Raw genomic sequence first — 20,420 nt, 5'->3', positions numbered from 1 at the left:
TATAGAAATGCACATTCCTACAGACTGCCAAAACATGTGACAGATGCCTAGAAACAAACCGCTGAGTTTTTAAGTGTTTGTGAGTGGAGACATTCCTCACCCTGCAGCCTTTGGGGGAGCTACAGAGAAAACATTTCATATGGAAAAGCAGTTCTGATCATTCATTAAGAATACACCAGCGCAGATTCTCAGGCCCCAGTGTTTTAAAAAAGGCATTATTGGTATGTGTCTCACCTAGACTAAACGATTTCAGGACTGACCTTGGTCATCTCTTCTCTGGATTTCTGGCTTTGGTTTGAGTGCTCGCTCCTGCTGCTGTCCCTGCAGCCCTGTCGTGGAACCATGCTGAGAACGGGATCCGGGCACCGATCTGGGTAAAAGGCAATCTGCATGCACACACTAATACTACAATAACTAAGCAGATTTTTTTTTCATGGATTATTTTTAACCTGGTCCAGCTCACCGCTCCAGTTCCCAGCCTGCAAACAGCTTTGTCAGCACTGCCAGGGCTGGGCAGAGCAGAAAATCCTAAAGCCAGCACTGCCTGGGGGCACACGGATGCTGAGGCTGATGCTGCCATGAGAGAGGTCCTGCTTTCCTCATCTCCTCTGACAGCAGTCCCACCACCTCCTCTTTGCTGGTGTTGGCACTCACCTGGCTAGCTTTCCGCAGGGTCAGCCAGCAATTTCAGAGAGGAGGATGGTAGTGCCAGTATGAGGGACCGGTCCTGCTGGAGCAGCTCTCCCTACCTGCAGCATCACTCCAGTTTTGACAAAACCACAGCTCCAAATTCCCATACAGCTCTACAGTGCTCCCAGAGAGGGCTCCCTGGCTCCATACACAGATCTCAACCCCAGGCAGTATCATCCTACCCTGCTCACTGACCCTGTCAGTGCCTTGTCCTCCTCTCTTATGTTACGTGGCCACCAGGTGAGCAGGCTCGGGTGGCCTCTCAAGGTGGGCTCAGCAGACGGTGGCACAACTGCCAGGGATCAGAGGAAAGAAAAAGTTGGAGGGGGTTGCATCTATGAGTCTGGATTTAGATCAGCAACCTGGAGGCTTCTTGCTTTGCTATTGAACTCAGCAGGATTTTGTGGCCTCCCTGGGGGCCTGTTCATCAGGCTTAACCCAGAGTCATTCATAATATACCTGCAGAGCACTGCATTGCCAACACATTCATACACCTCTGCCATTAATGGTGAAAGACTCATACACCAAAGCGAGGAAAAAGACATATCCCTGCTGGGTATGGGTGCAGTTCTCCACAGACGCATGCTTTCAAAGAGCTCTTCCCCACACCTCCTTTAGGGCCTGTCCCACCCTGCTGCGGTCACTGGTAACTGGGAATTTCTGGCTGGGTTTCCTTCTTAGTCATGTAATTTCCTTTTTGCCTTTTTTTGTGGGACTTTTTCAGATTTTCAAAGGGAAAAACCTCTATTCTGATTCTCCATCCAACAACCATTAGTGTAGAAGAGAAATGTCCTTAATTTTCGTGTGGCTTCTCCCTGGTGCTTCTAGAGCTAAAAGCTGGCTGGCAGACTCACCAACCAGCTCATTTCGCACTTCATAAGAGAACCAACGTGACAGTCCTGCCAATCTGAGTCCTTTCCATGTGAGGAAAAAGTGTTGTTTTGTTAACGGCAGCACAATTTTCCTTTCTGCTTGCAACCACCTGACCTCTCCCAGAAGAAGGGGTAGGCCGGCCCCAAGGAACCTTTTCCTCGAAGCCTGGAGAGCAGACGTGAGCCCCCTGCTATGGACACCGTGTCCTGTGGTCACATAGCAATGTGATGGACACTCTGCACGTGGACTTGTAGAAGAAACTGAATGCTTTTCTGCCTCTCCCTGGATCCCCTATGGATGATAGCCAGGCAACCCCAGGGGAGCCAGCAGGAGGAACTCCCCACCCAGCCTGGTGTCCCCCCTCCTCACAGACTTGTGCTGGAACCCCCGAGGGTTTTTAGGGAATTTTTAGGGAATGCTGTGGTGCAAAGCACATCCAGCAGCTCGCGTGGCAGGGGTCAGACCTTCCAGCTGAAAGAGGTCCCCACCAGCCCACAGCACCACAAATGCTGACGGACATTTAAACACAGTTGTTGATAAGCCAGATTCTGTTTCATCCACTTTTGTGCACAATATTTTTTACACAACTGGCTAAAAGCTCGGTGTCAGTAAAGGAACCCTTTTGTCTCTCTGGGACACCATCCAGTAGTTCATGCAGGAAGAGATCTGACAGTCTAATGCCGGAAAATTGACACCTAATTACCTCGTTCCTAACTGACGTTGCCATTTATAATGTTTTTATTTTGTAAGAATGCAGCAGATGGAGGGGACTTGCTGTGGGTGGCAGAATGGGGTCTGAACACCAGCAAGTCCAGCAAGGAGAAGTGCTGAATTCAGCACGTGTACGAAAAAATTAATCCTATGTCTTCTTAATGAGGGAGGGGGCAGTTTGCTGAAGAAGGGGGGCGCCTTTCCAAACCAAAAAGGTAGGTTTTTTTGCAGAGATACCTCAGCCTTGTGCTGTGTTCCTTATGTGCCTAGTTTCTCAACAGAAAAGATGCAAAATCTTCTTTGTGGGGATTTTATTGCCTGACTATTAAACACATAGGGACACACTTTAAGACAAGAGAACTCCCTCCCAATAAATTAGCATGCCCGTGTTTGCAAGGAGACATAATAGCTGTTATTTATACTGTACTTAAATATTTAATTTTCTTTGTAAATAAAAGCTTTATGCCTCCCTTTGAGCCTGCTCTTACCGCCTTAGACTGCAACAGCTATGACAAAACTATTACTTCAAATTAACATGGCATTCAGCATGCATTTGTATTACTTCCATGATTTTTATTGTGTTTTTAATTATTTTTTTTTCTCGCAGTTCATTCATCAATCATATTTACAAGCCCATTGTCCGCCTGGCTGCCAGCGGAGTGTTCTCATACTTTTCAGCACATAGACAGAAACTGCAAACTAGAGCAGCTCTGCTAGGATCTCTAATATTTCTGAGGAGTCTGAAGGTGCTGACAGCTTATGGTATGCCTGTCCCAGGCAAGTGCAAGTGCCTCAAAGTCCATCTATCTGTGGTTACTGGTAAGGGTAAAATTACACAGCACGTTTACCCTTTGAGAAGGAATCCTCCCTCGAGAGGTTAGAAATGGGGAACAAAAAGCGTACCGCAGCTGGGGACCTGACGAACGGCACTCATTTAAACTTCAAAATAATCATCTGTGCTGCCGCTGTAAAGCAAGCTCATTCTGCACTTTTGTTGATTACCTTCCTCATTGTTTGGCCAGACAGTATCTTTAGCCAACTCAAGTAATATACCACGACCTGGTCCTGAAGTCCTGCCACCCCCAAGCCCTCAGTGACAGCAGTGGAAGCAGCTCAAGGATGGCAGGAGCAGGCCTTGATTTTGTTTAGGCTACGTCCTCACTACTCTCCATTCCACACCTCATCCAGTCCCTTTACAGCAGGCACCTCAGGATGGCAAGTAATAGGGAAGATCTGTATTTCTTGGGACTGCAGACGAGGGTATTTCTCAGGGCTGCAGAAAAAGGGAAGTAGCTCCAAGCACCGGAGCATGTACATTGCCACCACAGCCCTGTTCACATACAAGCTCATTGTCAACCAAAGGAACTGAAAAATTACGGCCATTTATCTATCCCTCTCTTTACCCCCCACTGTGCCTCTTTTGGCAAAGCAGCCAAGCAGTTTGCATTGTTTCAAGTTTAATGCTCGCAGATGGTTTTATTTAGAATTTGTTTTATTGGTGAGACGTTTCCTCCGTTTATTAAATTATGCCTACTTTTTGTCAGTCATCGCGCTGCCCGTAATTTCTGCGCAGAGCTCGGGGGGCTGGGTTCTTCTTATTGCTGTCGGGTGGGTTGGGTTGTGTTTTTTTGGGGGAGGGGGAGGATTAGAAACGAGTCCCCAGGCTCGCCTTTTCCTTGCGGGGGGCAATGACGCCTCGGGAGGGCCAGGGGCACCCGCAGGAGCCCGCAGGAGCCCGCAGGAGCCCCCTCGCTGCGGCCGAGGACCTCTCCTCCGCCTCTCCCCGGGCTGCCAGCGGCCCCCGGGGGGGCGGCCCGGCGGGCCCGGCCCGGCGGCAGGTGGTAGCCGCGGCGGCGGGCGGGCAGCGCGGGGGGAGCCCGGCACGGCACGGCACGGGGCCCCTCGGCCACCGGCTCCGTCCTTAAAAGCCCCCCCCCTCCCCCCCCGAGCCCCTGCCCGGCCGGGGCGGCTGCGGGCACAGATCGCCGCCGGCTCGGCGCGGAACTCGCAGGCTCCGGAGCAGGAGGTGGGAATTGAGGGCGGTTTGGGTTTCCTCGCTATTTTTTTTTTCCTGCTTTGTGCGTGTTTTTTTCTTTTTCTTTTTTTTTTTTTTTTTTTCCCCTTCTCGCTTCACCTCGCGCGCCAGGCACCGGGGCGGGCGTTCGCAGGCGAGGCGGGAGCGGCGCGGCCCCGGGAGAGCCCCAGCGGGCCGGGCCGGGCCGGGCCAGGCGGGCCGGCGGCGCCTCCCCCCGGTTCGGGGGGTCCCCGGGCTCGGCCCCCGAACGCCCCTCTCTTCCGTTCTCCATGTCATTTCCTGTGCTAATAAGATGGTGGTCACGGCCGGGAGGGAGGGAGCCGCCGCCGCCTCCGCCGAGCCCGGCCCGGCCCCGGGACCCGTCCTCGCCTCCGCCTAGCGAGCGGGGCCGGCGGGGCGGCGGGGAGGCAGGGCGCAGCCAGCCGGGCCCCCCCCCCCGTGCGGAGCGGGCCCCCCCCCCCCCGGGACGCCGAGGCGGGCCCCCCGCGCCCGCAGCGCCGAGGTGAGTCAGCCCCGCTGGTAGCCAAGGTGGCCACGAAAATGGCTGCGGGGGACGGGCGGGCGGCCAGCGCGGGGGCCCCGCCCGGGGGTCGCGCCGGAGGGCGGCGGGACGGCGGTGCCCGCGGCGGGGCGGCGGTGGCGACCCGCGGCCAGGTAGCGCCCCCTCCTCTCCTCCTCCTCCTCCTCCTCCCCGCCCGCTCCCTCCCGGCCCCGCCGCTCCCCTCCCGCCCGCGCCGCGGCGGCGGGAGCGCGGCCGCTGAGTGACGGCGCCGGCGGCCAATGGGCGGCGGGGGCGGGCGGGAGGGGCGGGGCGGAGCGGCGAGGGGCTCCCCGGGGGCCGCGGCCGGGAGCGCCCGGCGGGGAGGGGCTGGGGTGGCGCGGGGGGGGGGTGCCGGTGGCTGCCCCCCTCTGCCTTCGCCACCAGGAAACGTCTATAAAGTTCGTGACGTTGGAATAGCATCATTAAAGTGGTTATTGTTGATCCGGTGGTCGTGGTGGCGTTTGTGTAAAGGCTTGCGTGGAGAGGCTAAACATTGTCCCAGAGACAAAGTGACTGGGTTTAGGTCGATAACCAAGTAATAATACCATAGCTGAACTGGGGGGCCTCCAGAGGGAAGAAACCAGCTGCTGGAGCTTGATCTGGAGATCCAAGCCTTGTTCCCGCTGGTGGGAGGGCAGGTGGGAACTGTTGGTGTGGATTCCCAGCTTACGGAGACCTGTGAACAACCAGTTTTCCTGAAAAAGCCAAAACAAGCAAAAATAGCTTTCCTTCCTCGGTTTGGGTTGCAGCTTTCTGGCATTTTAAGAAATCTGGGCTCTTTATGACACACGTCAGGGTAGGCTTGAGGTTCTTCTTACCGCAGCGTGGAGCTCTCCAAGCACAGGTCCTTCTGCCCCAGGGCTGAGAGTTGCTGGAGGCAGGGACATGTCTGGTGACAAGGAGCTGGCCCGTGCCACCACGCTGTCGTAGAGCAAGTCCCAAGGCCTGCTGGTGGGCAGCAGTGCCATGGCGCTGGCCACAAGCATCCCTGCTCTGTATCTCTCTTGTTGTTTCTCTGCGTGTTGAAGTATTTCATCGCCAGCACTTCTCTGCGGTGCTGCTGCCTGAAGCTCTGTGGTGCAGGGGGAAGTGGCGTGGACCAGAAATCCTGTGCTGCTGCAGGCAGTTTTAGTGTTGTCTTCTGCACTGACCTCCTCTGCAGTAGTCGGGTGAGGAAGGCTTTAGTTTCACAGGCGCTGACTCCTCCGTTCTCCCTGTGACCTCTTTTCTGCTACTGAAGGTTCTTTTAAATAGGAGAAAAAATAAAGCCTGTGGAGCAGTGGTCCTTCTAAAATGACACTGTGAAATGTTGCTTTTCGAGAATCCCTGCTAGCTGAACTTGCCGGTGAAAGTGGATTCCAGTAGCGAGTCCAACCTCCTGAAGAAAAAACAGAGGACAAGGCGAGAGGCAGGCTCTTGCCTTGCTGAGCAGCATCTTCAGAAAGAAGGCTAGGGAAAAGTGCTCCAGAAACAGAGAAAGTGTGCAGGTAGAAGAGGCCGAACAAAGCGCTGTGGAAAATGCAGAACAGTTGTGTGGCTTCTCCGGAAGGTGAGGGCAGCCAAAGTGGATGCAGGAGTGACCTGGTGAGGAGGGCAGCACAAACATCCCACATTAGAGATGTTTTTCTTTAAAATGCCCATCACACGGTTGGCAGGCACTACACTAATACCAGAGAGAATTGGGAAGGGTGAGAGCAGGGAGGGAAGACCGCAGAGGGGAAGGGGTGCAAATTTTGACTTGTCATCTGGAGTTGGGTTTGCAGTATGGATCTTAGATGTCTAGTCACTGTCCTTACAGTGTAAGTTTCTGACTTAAGCTAGAGTTGGTGAGGGTAGCACTGGTGCTTTTCCTCCTTCCATCCCGAACTGCGCACATAATTGAAAGAACCTATATGTTTCAGCGGGGAGAGTGAAGCAATTCAAAATATTGACACTTAAACCTTTGCCATTATGCTTCCCGGTCAATGCTGTGCTTGTGTGAGCGGGATAGCCTACATCCCCGAGAGCTGTTGTTCAAAGGGCTCCTCTGTCCGCAACACGGGGAGGCAGCGGTCCAGCCTTTCATACTCGGAACAGCTTCTCTGCAGTCAGAAGGTAAAAACATTATACATGTAATTTAAGGTTTAAGCTGCAATCTGCAGAATCTGGCAGCCTCTGGAGGGGGATCGGTAATGCATACTGCAGAGCAGCGTTTCAGCACAGTCCCTCGGTCGCAAACAGCCATCAATAAGGGGCCCATCAGAAGGGTATCATAAGGGAAGTCGTCCCATTTGAGCATGCTGACAAATGGATTCATTTCTTTGCCCCTTTTCTTTTTTCCTCCTTAGGCTTTGGCTTCTCAGCCGGAATAGTTTTACTTCCGTGGTCTGACCAGTGAATCTATGGTTTCTGTTAGTGGGCAAACTGTACCATGTCCCGTGCCTTGGTAGTTATATGTAATTTCTGCATTTTCCATGAGAAATGTGCTTTAGGCACTTATATGATCATGAGAATTACTGGTGAAGGAGTCTAAGCTGGTGGATTGTTAACATGGAAAGTGAGTGTCTTCCCTTTAAAGGCTTTATGAAAAGTGTAGGTGCCTCGGGTTATGACTGTCAGAGGGAGGTGGAGACAGGATTTCCAAAATTCAGCACCTCTGTCAGGAGCCCGTTCTCCAGTACTGTGCTGGCAGCGGTGCTGCAGGAAGGGTTAGCCCAAGGGGGCACTGAAATGAGCTTCAGTGGCGAGGCCGAGCACTGAACGTCAGGAGCACTCCCAGGGGCTCTGTAAGGTTGCCAGGATGGCTTTTAGGAAGGGGTGTTGTTTAGGAATTCATCTCAGGCTTGCTGTAAGTGGCTTCTCCAGAGAGCTAGCAGCATCACCGCCTTGCACCGGGCACCTGCCCAGCAGCGTGCACCCTGTGCAGGTCCGTGGGCAGGGCACACCTGCATGCCTGGAAGCACTGCTTGCACCTTTCTCAGCGAGCATCGGAGTGCCGCGGGCACGTGGCTTTTGCTGGCTCCCAGCGAGCGCTGCTTCAGAGAGTATCATGTTGAAGGCCAGTAATTGGAGCTGATGTTGGCCAGGGACATCAGCTGTTTCCAGGCTGATAATCGACTTGAAATGTTGTCCAGCACATTCCCACTCAGTACAATGAAGCTTTATTTTGAAAATGTGTCATATAAACTATATCATAATAAACTGAGTGCAGTTAACTGCAGTCCTACACCCGGAGCCTCAAATAGCTGAGCAGACGAGGTTTACATACTATCTTCCTTGAAAGGCATCCTAGGTTTGGCTGGGGTTACCTTTTCACTCCTAGCACATCCCTCTTTACACCTTTCATTTGAATAATCCTTGACTTGCTGGTGTCTGTGTGCTTCAGGGTATTCAGAAGGGTTCTGTTCTTGTGTTGTTTTTTTTTTTTTTTTGTTTTGTTTTGTTTTGTTTTGTTTTTTCCCAATCTACTAGAGAGTACTTCATTAGGTCTGCTGCTTTCCTTCAATTGGAGACATTTTGCTTGGAAAGGCTGATGCAGATGTTAAATATGCCACGGTTTGCAGAGTCCAGTCTTTTCATTCAGAGGAAATTAATGAAAATACTTGGAAGCTAAAGGAAAAATCAGTATTGATGACATACTTCTGTGAACAATAACATACATTCTGGAGCTGTGTACTTGCCTAGGCTTGCAGTGTTTGTTTTTTTTTGATTTTTTTGGTGTTGATTTTTTTATTTGAGCCCATATGAGGTCAATCAGCTTTTGAAGAATAGAAACGAATCAGTTACTGAATTTTTGTTCCCCTTACAACTGCAAAGAAAACTTTGTTATATACAGTGTATAAGTTGCTTTGTTCCTTAACAGTTTTTTCCCAAACCACGTAGTGACGGACTGACTGATGGGTGCAGCAGTACCTGACTTCTTGCGCAGAACCTCGCCAGCCAGCACTGCATTGCTATTGCAAAGACGGCACCTCCAGAAAGGTGGATCCACTTACTGTGTCTCCTAGACGTGTTGAGAGCTAGCACCAACTAAATCAGATGTTAACATGTGCTCCCTAGGTCTGAGGGACTTAACTGGTGGTTGTGTTTCCTTTTAACCAGGTCTCATTCTGTTGTCAGGTGTTGAAATGTTGCCTTTGAGTTCTGTTGGTGTAGTCAGTGAATTTTTGTAGTGTGCCAATGACTCGTGTGCTTGAAGTCACCGTGACATGCCCCCTCTTCTCTTTGGACAGGCATTGAATGAGCTCTTCTGTGCTTCCACTAATCAGCGTTTTAAAAATGCCCATAGTGTAAAGGATTAGCTATTTCTGTGCAACCCGACACCTTTACGTCGAAGACATGCTTGACGAGGGGGTGTTGAAGGGGTAGACCAGAGGTGCTTGGCTCCTGCTGGAAACTTTTTGCTGCATTAGGATATGCAGGATCTGAACACCCCTCTCTCTGTATAGAAGGGAATGTGCAGATCAAGTGGTGGTGGTGGTGAATTCAGCACACGGATATCTGATTTCTTGGCAGATCTGACACTGGGAGTATCTGGACTGCTGCCTGCACCAAGGAAAGGGGGTCGGTGTGACCCACGCTCAGCCAGTACTCATCCAAGCGGTGTAACGTGAGCCCCTAACCTGTAGACAGATTTACCAGCCCTGAATAATGTCTGTTGTACTGTGAGATCTTATCTCCCTAATGGCCTGCAAGAGGGTACAAACGAGAAGAAATAAATATGGCTTTTGCTTTCCCTGCATTTTGTGAGCAGTTGATTTGTGCTCATTCTGCTTGGTGTGTTCATTAGCGCCTTTCAAGGGGTGGGCTAGTTTGTTAGAGTTCTAGAAACAGCTGAAAGTATGATTTACGTGTACCTTCTCACTTTCCCCCCAAATAGCTTGGAGGGGATGGAGGCAGAAGGCTGAATGTGTGCAAAGAAAGGAACTGCTTGCTGTGTCCTGTAGCCCAAGAAGGGTGACACCCCTATAAGAAGCATCAAGGAGCCGTCATGTAACATCCTTCAACAAAAGCAATATGGTACCAAATGGACAAATGATGCCAGAGCAGGATTTGGTATTGATGTTACATCCGTACCCACAGGTCCCAGCTGAATGGGGACCCCCCTTGTGGCTGAGACTGCCTGCCTGGAGGTGTCATTGCTCTGCTGCGGAGGCTTTGGCAGCTGGTTCCTGAAGCTTTTCCTTGGGGTGGTGGGAAGGAAGGGGCCTTGTGCAGTGGCCAGGTGCCTACTGGAAGTCCTGAGGTCTGATGGAGGGGCGGGAGGTGTCTCACCCGCCGTTAGGATGAAGAGCTGTTGGTCGTGATCTGTGAGTAGTGCCGGCTGCTCGAGAAACTTGATGTCACGTGGCCGTGTCAAGGATAACATTGTGTTTTGTGGCTTGTGCTTTTCATGTGACAGAATTTAGGGGAAGTTTCTGAAAAATCACCAGCGTTATAAAGGTGTGTGTATACACTGGTGTGCATAAAGGCGGACGGGGGCTCAGTTACCGCTGTGGAGTGGATTGCTGCCGTGGTGCAGGGGCAGGGTGCTCTGGTGACATGCGCTGAGCTTTCTGACTTGGTGGGGCGGTTTGGATTTCGGGCATAACTTGGCTGTGCTTTGCACGCGTGTGCAAGCCTGTGTGTCCTGCCAGTCCATCCCATCTACCACCAGTGGAAGAAAAAAAGACAGAGTACTTCAGGTAACATTTAAAAAAAAAGTCTGAACTTCTAGAAAAGCATTGAGTGAAAGGCTGTGTTGTTGTAAGATGGATGTGCTCTCCAGAGGAGCTAATTTAGACAGTAAGGAAATATATGTGAGGCTGATCACTGGCCGGATGCCAGTCACTGAAGGGCACCGGAGGCTGAAATGCCAGGCAGCGCTGGTAGTGCTGGCACTTCAGCCCGTGACGGTTGGGTTGCATGAATTATCTCTCTGCCTTCCAGCTAATTTTATCCTGTTGATTTTTCATGAATCATTTCCCATCTTTGTGGGTTAGAAATTGAGGTGGAAGTTTGCTCACCAGAATAGCCACATCTGCTATTTAGAAAGCAGCGACTTGGGTTTGCTTCCTGCCTGCCCCCACGCCTTCCCTTCCCTTTCCTTTCCCTTTTTACCTCGCCAGTATTAAAACTTCGTGAAACGCTGGTGTTGCTGATCCACGGGAGGTTTTCGGCTGGCTGGACACTGAGCTGTGGCGGCTCAGCCTGGCACCGAGCGTGGCCTTGCTCCAGCCTTTTTGTCTTTCCATAGATGAGAGTAGTAGAAGGCCATTTGAGCATGTTCCTTTGAAGCAAAGCATGCACTAGATTAACAAGAGGATGTCTCGGGCTTGCTGATGTTCACATTTCACCTCTCTTCATGTATCACAGAAAGTCCAGGAGAATGGAAGAGTGATTGTGTTGGGACGGTTCTGAAAATGGCCATGCGGATGGCCAAGGAAGTGATGGGTTGGATAGTGTACTGCCAGCTCTGGGTAAATGTAAAGAGATGAATTAAACTTGATTGAAGTTCAGCTGAATGTGATTGTTACGGGACGTGTCTTCTACCTGTCCATCTAACAGGTCTAATTTTATTCTTCAAGAAACTTAAAGTTGGTTTAAAGAAAGCTGAGTAGATGTGATATACTTGGATACTACATACGGCAGTTAACTCGGTGCAGGAGAACCCAATTAATATCCGATGCCAAAGAATACCAGTAAAATACAAGTGGCTTAGGAACTGAAGGTAGTGATTGATAGAGAGTCGGCATCCAATAAATAAACTGAAGCGGCAGTATAAACAGTAAGGAGGATGAAGGATACGCTAAGCTAAAGGACAGTGTTAGCACACAAATAAATCAACCGTTTGTGGTTTAACGTTAAGGTGAATATAGAAAACGGTTTTTCACCGCTGAAAGAGCAAGTCTGGCATTGCCACCTTAGACGAAGGGAGCAAATAATTCATCTATTTTAAGCTAGAGCTTGATCATTTTACAGAAGAGTCTCCGCAACGTGATACGTGGAGCCTGCATTTTCGAAGAAGTAGACTTGGTGACCCTTCCCTTGAACTGAGGGGAAGAAAGAAGCCAATTCTGTTTGACACCTACTCAATGATGCAGAAGAAAGCATGACTCATCACTGGTGAAATGTGTAGCTGAAACAAGTTTGGTGAACTGTAGCTATTGACAAGGGCAGGACAGCTGTGCAGAGTAATCAGTTAGTTTTGGTAAATGGACCGATATATACAAACTAAAAACCATATATAAAATAAAACCATTTTCATATAGACAAGTGGAGAGTTATGACCATGGAGAGGAATGGTCTGACCACAATCTGTGAAATGGGAGGTTGCGTCCCAAGCCATCCCTTGCAAGAGCAGAGGGGTCAGAAGGGGCAGGCAGCTCTGCGGAGCTTTCTGTGCCAAGTCACGGCTGAAAAAGACTACCGCAAGTCTGGACACACCGGTGGGGAAGTAATGAATAGGGGTACGGAGGCAGTTTTATGTCTGTAGCCCTTATGTTTACTTCAGATTCACTCTTACATCAGCGTGGCTTTCCAGTGCCAGCATCTTAAAATAACGTACAGCAAACTGGAACAGTGACACAGAACGATGAAAACTGTTGGAAAGCTGAGAATGCTGGATGGGGACATGTACTGAACTGAGTCATGGATATGTTTTTGTTCGGTGCTTATCGCTACTGCTATCCAAACACCTCTCAGTAGTACCTTAAGGAACAAGGCTTACATCTGTCACTTCGTTGTGTTCTTGCTCTGTCCTTGGGGAGAAAAATGTTGTTTGAATGGCATCTTGTTTTAGTACTGCATTTTTGTTCCTGTTTGTTTAACTTCATACACGTACGTATATATTATGTTGAGGAAGCCAAAGGCGAAGAGGTGCAACTGGCACTCCTGACCAAAGATGGTGAGGTTTCTTACAGCCATTAACCCTGGAAGCAAATCTTTCCATTTGCTCAAAGCAGCCCCCCAGCGTGCTGGGTATTTCAGCCTTTTCCACGAGGTTGCAGGGCCCTTTAAAAGAACTGCTGACTGGTGCCCAAAACTCGAAAGATTCACATATAACTTGTCAGCGGCAGTGATTAACAATTGAAATGAACTTCTGTTGGCTCCTCTTCCCCTTGCCAGACTCAGATGGAGATTTCGTCCCCTTTATAGGCTAAAGGTAAGGGCATGTGACTTGGAGGGGATCAGTCAGGTTGACCTAATTCTCCCTTCTGCCCTTAAACTATGAATCAGGGAGATCAGTGCAAAGAGCCAAATACACCAAAAAGAGAAGTTTTCAGTTTAAGGGAATTATTTTCAATGTACTTTGAAAATGCAAGTCCCGTGCAAATTCTTCTCGCTGCAGTGAGCAGCTGTCTTTGCTCCATAGCATGCTGCACTGTTTGAGAGGCTTGGGTTGCATGGGAGCTTTACTTTGTCAGCATCCTGCTGTGCAAATATGTCCTTACTCAATGCTTAATGTGGAGAAGTTGCGCCAAATAATCCAGTTTGCAGAGACTTCTGTTGAGCCATGATGAGCTTCCTGCTCTTGGATCAACAAAGGGTAAACGCTCTGAAATGACCATAATACAGGGTTTTGTGGTAAATTCTGTAAAGTCAGCAGTGTTTTCCACCTTGACTAGGAGCAACCATGGGTTCAGTAAGACAAACTAATTTAGACTAACTCAGGGATTATTTCAGATGTTGTTTTCCTTCTTCTTCCTCCAAATTATGTCTGTCCTGAGGTAGATCATGGCAGGTTTTGATGGCATGTTTTCTTAATGAACCATATAAGAGTGACAGTGAGAATGTGTCTTGCGTCTACTTGAAATGAAAGGAGGAGTTGAGGAGGCTGGCAAACGGAAATTTCCCTGTCCTCAGCCCTTATGCAGTGAGGATAATACTGGGAACTCAGCATTTGGGTGCCATGACACCGTTTGTCACCTCAGATGCTGGTCTTGAGCAGGTCACTGAAACCACTGACAACTCTCAGCCTTCCCTACTGTAAAACTGTTTAAAGTCCCGTGGTTTTGAGGGTGGTTCTTAAAACTTCAGAAAACTGCAGCAAAATTGGTGGTGTTTACGGTTGTCTTTGGTGCAGTCCTGATCTTCTTAAGTGTTTTGAGAATTCAAAACTCAAAGAAAATGTATCCTACTTCTCTTCCAGTGAGTTTATGGCTACCAACTGTAGTGAAGTAATTGGCAGTGTTTAAAACAAGTCGTGTTTGCAGCCCATGCTGCTCAAATCCTACATCACCCACGCCACTATAATGTTCACAAAGTTTGAATCTGTGAGTGCCCCAGCTTTCAACCTTGTGCAGCTGGATGCATTTCAGCCCTGTTCTGAGGCTGTCGAGGAAGAGCCCGGCAGCAGGCGAGGAGGCAGGTCACCGGTGTCACCGTGTCAGGACATCGCTCAGCTGTGCCACCGGCCACAGGACAGCTTTGACCCCAACATCGTACTCCAGCAGGGGGATGTTAAGCCAAGGCTGTGGCAACTGTTGACTTAGAAGCAATTTTCCCATCATAGCATGGGGTTAGTGTCTGTCTATGGACAGGGACCTCCGCTGAACAAACTGGTTCCCACTCTCATCCTGCGGGATCCATTGGTGTTTACATGGGTTGCGGCCATGCGTGGCCAGCTGTGTAGCCAGCTGATACCTCATAAAGTGACCTGAAACAGTTGGCATGGCCAAGGTCCTTGGTAAGTGAATACACCTCGAGGAAAATGGTCCTCCTAGGTCATTTGTGGCTGTCAGGGGGGACCTCAGCGCCTTGAATGCAGTGCTTTATTCCCCTTCTGGGCTCGTCAGTGGCTGAGTGTTCTGGATTACTATTTCTGGTAATAATATGCAACTGTAGGAAAAGCATATGAATTGAAGTCCATCTTTAACCATGGGCCCACACTTTAAAATGTTATACTAGCTATGCAAGATCTTTCTTAAAAGAAGAGGCGATGACCTCTAGAAGGCCAGCAGTGAGAAATGGAGGGAACGAGCTGTGTACTGAGGAGGGGATGGATTCCTATATGGCTGTTTCACATGCAAGAATGTCCAAATCTGGGAAATGCGCCAGTAAAACGTAAAATTAAAGCTCTGTTTTGGAGCCTGATCCACACAGATAAGAGTCTGTGGCTGTTAACTAATAACTACAAGAGGGGCAGTGATAAAGACGGCATTCTTGAGGACAGGAATTCACAGGTTTGTTCATGCTTAACCCCATTTGGACTTTTCTTCGCACATTTGAGGTTAACAGCTCAGATGTGCTTGTGCCTTCTGTTTCCTTTATTGTTAGCAACATGGTAAAGCCACTGGAGATCTTAACGTGTGTCGTGCAGCGATGTTACAGGTTCTTGCTTGCTTTGTAGTGAAAAAGGGAAAGATGACATGGCACTGCCTGTGCCTGTTGGGATTTGCCGCAGCTGTGCTGGTGTCCCAGGCCTCCTAAGGGGTGTTGTGTCTCACACCATGACTGTCTTTGCTGTCCAAAGGACTTGCTGTTGTGTGTAAACAGCACCGGGATCTTCACAGCATCCGTTTGACTGAAGGATTGTCTTCCCTAATGCGCTGCTGGGATTTTGCAGTAGGCTGTGTGCATGCTGACATTAAGGGGACTGAGTGTCTTGATGGTGACAGGGACATGTACATCCTGGGAATGCCTTCAGCAGTTTACCAAAGCAGCCTGCTCTGAATATGCGTATGCTTTGCTTCTCTACGTTATCTGAAATCTTCAGAGGAAATTGGTATTTAGGTATAAAAACCAACACAGCTATAAAAATTGCCCAAAAATGAAGTGGAAGAAGGCAGTGAAAAGTGTAGAATGTGAATTGGAAACTTGTAATTGTGGAAAACTAGGAGAATGGGCAAGAAAAAAAAAGTGGGAGGTAAAATTTAGAAAAATTAAATACAGCTTTATATACATCAGGAACTTGAAGAGTCCTAAAAGCACGGTCATCTACTGGTACCTGGAATTGGAGAAATGATGAACGTTTCTTTTCTGCAACTCAAGGAAAAGCTAGGTAAGTTGGATGACGATACCAGTTACAGCAGCAGCATAATGCTTTCTGTTGTAATATTAGCTTGGGAAATTAACAAACAACAGCTACTAAAGCAGAACATTTTTAGGCTGGCTGTTCTGGCTAACTTAAATTGAGGGACTTTGAAAGTGCTGGCTGAACAGCTCTCTGTGGGCCATAAATGCAAAAAACTTTTTTTTAATGTATTCATAACAAGTTAGACTGAAAAAAAATGCTCTGTGCTAGTGATTAAGTCATAAATAAGCAAGCTAATACCAAGTTTAATCTGTTCAAACTGGGATGTTAGGCTACCTTTGGTCTGAAGTTGGCATCCAGTAAAATAATATAATAGCTGATAGGGATTTGATTGGTTATGATGAAAGGGAGCATTATTTGTAATAATCCATCTGTATGGATTTTTGGAAAATAGGTCTTTGCAAGCATGATGTCATCTTGTGATGTTGCTTTATTATTGCTCAATAAAGGTAAAAGTGGTGGTGTGTCTTAAGTCTTTAATGCACAGAAGTTGTTCCACAGGTCGTTGGAATACACAGCTAGAATGATTCAGCCTGTCACACTGAATAAACAGAAACCCAACTAAATGAAAGGTCACAGTAACAAGAAGAGAACCATGCTTGATCGGGTGTATTTCTGGTTGTGTCCGCTGGGATTCAGTTTCTTGGCTTGATGCTAATCAACAAGTTTATTGGTGTCCTGGAAGAAAACACAAATTAATCTTGGTATTTGTGGACAATGCAAAGTTTAATAGAGTCGCTAATGAAGAAAAAAAAGGAGTTACTGATAGGGATGTGATCTCATGCTTGCTGGATGAGAAAACAGCAAGTTACATGAGTATTGTATGTAAAACCAGGCACCCAGGAACAGTGACAGTAGGTGTGCTGGCAGTGGTGGTGTCCGGAGAGCTCTGCAGGAGCTAGGACTCTTACAGCAGCGCGGTGGTTTGCTGAACACAAAATCCCAGCCGGGCACGGTGGCCAGAAAGTACATGTGGGACTTGGACACAAACATGGAAATCTTGAGCCGGAGCAGGGAGGGCGTTATCTTAGTGCAAGGTACTGCTGCAGTCTGTGCAGGAACATGGCTGTCAGTGCTGGGCAGGAATGTTGCTGATAAGTTGCAGCGAGTTCAGGGGGGACCATGAGAACCAAGGGCTGGAAAACACACTTTGCAGTGAAACAAGGAACCTCCATATGTAAAATCAACACTACATTTCTGTGTTTTTTTTTTTTTTCCCTGCTCTTCTTGGAGGTATTCTGTAGTTTAGTCAGGAATTCACTCAAGGAAGTGCCACGGCCCGCGTTGTGCAGGAGGTCAGACTGCACAGTCCTGGGGTCTCTCTTGCTTCATAACGCAGGAATCTCCTCAAGGAAGAATGGGAGAGGAAGAGCCATTGTCTGTTTGCAGGGGCATGTGTCTGCAGCTCTTCCTACTAAAAGGCCTTGGGGTTTGTGGGCAACTAAATTCCTCATGCCCTGTCCTCCAAGCTTCCCAAATGTGTGATATTTTTTTCGGACAGTGTTCACTGCAGAACATCTGCCCCACCGCCAGCATCCGCCTCGCCTGCGCCAGCACAGGCCCTGCAGCTAGTCAGCTCTGGGGCAGCATCCATCTATTTGTTTCTTAAGCAATGCCCCACATACACACAGCTGCTGCTTTTTTCCTCATGAGCTGATTTTCTGCAGAGTTCTCAGGAAAGACCTTTGCTTCTCCTCTGGGAGAGGCTGGTAGCCTTGGCCGTGGAGAGGGGATCTTTCTCTTTCCTCTCTCTCTGGAGAATGCAGACCGGTGGCTCAGCCTGCTGAAATGATGAGCACCCCCATCACCTTCTTTTTGACTGTCTATAGTAATTCTAAAAGAAAATGTATCCTGTGCTGGACGTGTTGTAAAGGCATAAATTGTGTGTTTGCATGTATCTGGTTGTACTTAGGTTGAGGCTTTGCTTTCAGTGTTGTATGAACATTAACCAGTGCTTCCTTGATACACACATGATAAAGGTCTTTCAGGCTGCTCGTTGGCATGTGAGAAGTTGGGCTGGAAAAATTAATCATTTGTCCCCCGGCACAAAGAAGAGCCACAAAGGCTGGGAGTAGAGTTCCTTCTTATTGTAAACAGGGTACAAATGCAGACCAGATTTCCATGGTGCTCAGTCCTCCACAAGCGTGTGTGGCATAAGAAAATTCCTGTCCTCGGGGATTTGTGGCCTAAGAACATGAATTTCAGGATGTCCAGAGCCAAGTTGTGATGGGGATGGGCTCTTCCACCAGCTTCCCTGACAGAAGGGGACTGATCAGCTGCAGAGGCCCGTCTGTTGGTTGCTGCTCATATGCAACATATCATCGGGCAGCAGATATGGAGAAGGGGGGGTCACAGGAGACTTTGGGGGAGCAGCCGTGAAGCCTGTCCAATTTGGTAGCAGGCCTGAGAACAGCCAGTTTATGCACTTTAGAGGAAATCTTAAGACAAATATAACAAAGAGATGAGCAACCCTCTGTTTTATTCCTTGTCTCAAGCTGTGATGCTCTGATACTCAGTGGCCGTTCCAAAAAATCCTAAGATTAACTAAACTAATTCTGAATTATCATCACTTGCCATACTAATGTTTTCGGTTCAGCAACACCCTGTGGCAAGTGGTGTGAGAGGTTATTGGTTTGACGCTTGCTGTCTTTAAGCGTCATTAAGTAGTTCCTGTCTCCTGTGATGGGCTACAGGAGAAGCATTTTTGTTATGGTGGCCTGTGTTTTGGAAGGGTGGTGATAGCTCAGCTCCATTCACTGCGAGGGACAGGAAGATGGAGAACATGACTTGTGCAGTTTTGTCAGAGTCCTGCAGGGCATTGTGGGCACTTAACCTGTTTGTCAAAGGTGTCCAAAGTGTACAGAAAGCTCCATCTTCAGAGCTGTAATATGCCTTGCTCTGTTCCCAGGATACCGACGTGTTATATTCATATGCAGCGCCTGGTTCATGCTGCCACCTGTATTCCTTTTTCTTGGCATTCTGTCCCCGAAGACCTGCTCTGAAATAATCGTGCCCTGCCTTTCAGTAACACATCCCATCAATCAGCCTTAAATTCCATGCACAACGTTTTCAGTGAGCGCGGTGGAGCATACTTTGCATTCCCTGTGCCTCAGGTTGCTCCACAGTGTCTCACATTCTTCACCTGACCTGAGACTGAACTGCTGCTTCCTCCCCACCACAGGAAGGGGTTTCCACCTACGTATGCATGTAGGTGCCCCCGTTTCGGCGTGGTGGCTGTTCTTGGTGCCCAGGGTTAGGGCGGAACCTCCTGGCTGGGTCCTCGCCTCAGGGAGAAAGGTTGTGATTTCCTGGCTGCTCATTTTTCTCCTCCCTTGCCTTCTTTTTCAGAACATGAGTGAAAACTTGAAGGACTGTTTGAACCAGACCCAGGCTTCCTTAGGGGAGATGGTGACAATAAAAACAGAGGCCTGCTCTCCGCACCGGGACCAGGAGTATGGACAACCTTGGTACGTGGCTGAGCTTTGGTCGGATGCACTCTCGCCTCTTCTCTCCACCTCCCCGTTACCTTAAAGTTTGAGGGATATGCTCGAACCTCGCAAAGCTGCTAAAACCCTCTCTTGTGAGATCTGCCTTGAGGTGCACGACTGGGATGGTCACCCACTCATGTGCTAGGCACGTGTCTGCTACACACACTAGTTCACACCCAGCCTTGTGCTGGCTTGTATTGAGGGCCATGCTTTGCCTTTGATCAGCACATTTTGGGGGCTGTGGCAGAGCAGCTCAGCCTTTTCTGTTGGTGGAAATCCTGTTGGTGGGTGGGACGGGCCAGGTGCATGTCATATGTGGAGGTGCTCTAGCTGAAGCCACTAACTCCTGTAGGCTTTAGCCATAAAGCCTCTCAAGTATTGGCTTTTGGCAGCTTAGATGACAAATTGAATCACTTCTGTGCTACAGGTGTAGGGACTAAGTGTTGTTTAGTCCCCATGGCTTGATTGCCTCTGTTCCTCTTTGTTAGTTTCCCAGGTCTCAGTAACTTAAAGTCATCTTTCTGTTGTTTTCTCCGCAGCTCTGGAAGGCCTGATCCGCAGTCCATGGATGTAGAGCCCAAGAAACTGAAAGGGAAACGGGATTTGATCGTGACCAAGAGCTTCCAGCAAGTGGATTTCTGGTGTAAGTGTCTTGGTGGTGGGGGAAGAGTAATGCCTCTTCTTAAATAGCGTTCAGGCTTTCCTAATTGACAACCTGTTGATTTGGGGCAGGAAGTAAGCAAGGAAGGAAAAAGCCAGGGACAAACACACGTGGTCTTCTAAGACATTTGATAGGGAAGCCGTTGCACGAAAGTGGCTTGTCAGTCATGGGGCTGTGCAGTGGTAGGGAGATAGGTGGTAAGTGTGCTAGAAACGTGAAAATACAAGTTCAAGTGACATGGGAAAAACCCCAAGAGTCTGCAAAAGCCAAAGGTGTGAGACCTGAAACTAAGAAGGGAGTATGGTGTGGACAACAGCTCTTTGCTCTTATTTTGAGAAAGAAAACATGTGCCAGTTACATTGGCATACCCTGAATATTGTAGGCCTAAGTCCCTGTTTGGCCACAGGGCCAGTGCCTGGGGTGCCATC

At 48.9% G+C, this 20,420-nt stretch overlaps 1 protein-coding gene across 3 annotated transcripts in view; it reads left to right on the top strand.

Annotated features, from left to right (window-relative positions):
• Positions 1-4,232: 4,232 nt before the first annotated feature.
• The window catches only part of PRDM11 (PR/SET domain 11), a 40,642-nt gene continuing 24,454 nt past the window's right edge, over positions 4,233-20,420 (top strand). For 2 of the 3 annotated variants that reach the window (XM_035550392.1, XM_050711307.1), the window contains exons 1-3: positions 4,773-4,811; positions 19,192-19,310; positions 19,871-19,974. In XM_035550392.1, the coding sequence (XP_035406285.1) occupies positions 19,195-19,310; positions 19,871-19,974 (220 nt within the window). In that variant the 5' untranslated portion in view covers positions 4,773-4,811; positions 19,192-19,194. Of the gene's footprint in view, positions 4,301-4,772; positions 4,812-19,191; positions 19,311-19,870; positions 19,975-20,420 lie in introns of those variants that run through there. The other variant, XM_050711308.1, reaches the window with a different exon arrangement.

This window comes from Cygnus atratus, chromosome 5 (genome assembly GCF_013377495.2).
Source record: "Cygnus atratus isolate AKBS03 ecotype Queensland, Australia chromosome 5, CAtr_DNAZoo_HiC_assembly, whole genome shotgun sequence".
Classification (NCBI taxonomy): Eukaryota; Metazoa; Chordata; class Aves; order Anseriformes; family Anatidae; genus Cygnus; species Cygnus atratus.
The sequence above is the reverse complement of the archived record's forward strand: the minus strand, read 5'-3'. Positions and strand labels throughout refer to the sequence as shown.